This window comes from Austrofundulus limnaeus, unplaced genomic scaffold (assembly GCF_001266775.1).
Source record: "Austrofundulus limnaeus strain Quisiro unplaced genomic scaffold, Austrofundulus_limnaeus-1.0 Scaffold325, whole genome shotgun sequence".
Lineage (NCBI taxonomy): Eukaryota > Metazoa > Chordata > Actinopteri > Cyprinodontiformes > Rivulidae > Austrofundulus > Austrofundulus limnaeus.
In genome coordinates, this window is record NW_013952727.1 from 150,363 (window position 1) to 152,401 (window position 2,039).

At 34.1% G+C, this 2,039-nt stretch overlaps 1 protein-coding gene across 2 annotated transcripts in view; it reads right to left on the reverse strand.

The window, feature by feature from the left end:
- arsh (arylsulfatase H) overlaps positions 1-2,039 on the reverse strand; it is a gene marked incomplete at its 3' end in the record, with an annotated part of 18,133 nt that overhangs the window by 5,279 nt on the left and 10,815 nt on the right. For both annotated transcript variants that reach the window (XM_014022329.1, XM_014022330.1), the window contains 1 exon segment: positions 1,225-1,346. In XM_014022329.1, coding sequence (XP_013877783.1) covers positions 1,225-1,346 — 122 coding nt within the window.

The following is a 2,039-nucleotide window of genomic DNA, read 5'->3' on the forward strand; positions in this document are numbered from 1 at the left end:
AGACAGCACTGTTATTTTTCTTATGAAAAGTTAGCTTGCTGCTAGTTATCTATCAGCTAGTGTTAGCAATCACTTAGTGATGACATTCTCTATTTTTGAGGGGTTTTTTAAGCAGTTAAACTGTATTTAATGCTAAGTTTACTGATCTAAAGACATAATCTACAGTATGCTTAACAGTTTATTTTATTTTTATCAGTATAAAAGTGATAGGCTTATTTAACTTTTATTTGTAGGAAGTGGTAGAAATTTGTTTTCATAATTGGGATTTTCCCGGTTAAATAAAGGTCAGTAAATAAATCTGTCAATCCATCCATCATTAGCTTTCTAATCAGTTCCAAACATCCACATATCGATCTTATAAATACAGTAAATGTAAAAACCTCCTCTAAGCTTGTTTGGGATAAATTATCACATTAATTTAATTATTTGAGTCATAACTGAATTTAAAAACAGGACAAATGCAACTAGTTTAATGAAGAATCTGTCTCCAGTCATTAAATCAGGTGTTTATTTATGTAGGAAAAAGTATCTTTAACAACCTGTTAAAATACATTAGAAATCAGGAAATAGTTTCTAATTTATTCAAAATTTTCTGGGGGAGGACCACCAGACCCCCATCCAGTGTGTCCTTTACACACACATTATAAGACTTATGTGAAAGGATAAACCAACACAMCTGTGCTCCACCTGTGTGTCTCTATATGAAACTATGGTTGATTATCAAACTGTATTCTTAGTGAGTTTAAAGGGCTGATAGTACATGGTTGAATGAAGGTGAACATAATCTCAGTTAATATGGTTTGAGTATTACTGCATCACAACAGAAACATTTGGTATTCAGTTATCGACGAGTGCAGACAGTTAAACTGACCACACACTGAAGACACGAACAACAGAGAAACCTGGTCGCACAACTGTGGGTGAGTCAGACCCCGTCCCCCACGGTGCGTCCCCACCAACTTTCAGCACAAAGTTACGCCCTTGGTCTTTACTGTAAAGTGTTTAAAAGAGTAAGGACAAAACAAAAGAGCTTTGTAAAGATTTTTATGATGCAGAACTAACTTACTGTAGCTTCTAAACGAGTGTTTCATCTGCATGACTAACATTTAGTTTCTTATCCTGCTTTAAGGATAGTAAACCTGTCAAAGCCTGTTTCTCATCGGTGTGGATTACTTTATCCACTTGAAATTGATAAAAAATCTGCTCATTACTGTGTTAACTTACTGTAGGGTGGGTGCCAGCGAACTGCAGTCAGATGGGCACCACAGTAGTGGAACATAAACTCATGTTCTGAACGCTCTGCTTTTCCCTCTAACAGTGGCATGAGGTTAAAGCCGTCTGAATGTCTGTGAGAGAGAAACATACTGTGTGTCACTTATATTCACATCCAGTCACCAGAATCAGCGTTTCTTTGAGACAAAATCATACTCTAACCAGTCAGAACTGAAAATAAAGAAATGCAAAGTAACATTTCTGCTGGTAAAGTTTATAGTTTAGGGTTTCAACATTTTAGAGTGTGTCAGGGGTGTGGCTATGGGTGAGCCTAGGAGGTGTCCACCCACTTTATAGTCAGTCATTACTCACTCACTAATAGCTGAGATTGATTTATTAGGTAGTCAAGTTCTAAATATTGATTATCCCTAGTTACAATTTGATGTCAAATATTGTTATTTAGGCATTCAAATTCAAAAGAGGTATCAGAAAAGGTGTTTCATTGTGGCTATATCTAATTAAATTAAAACTAGTAGGATTTTCAATAAATATGACATTATCAGATTATTCCTTGATCATTTTCCTAAGAAAAAAATATTTATTTTGACCTTGAAAAATTCAATTATGGGTATTAGTTATGTTGATCTTTGTGAGCTTTTCATTGTAAACTACAGAGCATCTGTTTTATTTTTAGTGGTAAAAGAATGAATATCTGCCCCATTTAGTCATGTTTAGTGGGGCCAGCATGATTTTTATCTTAGATATTTTGTAACTCAGCATAAATTCAAATATAAAAAATACTGTTATTATTATTATTATTATTATTA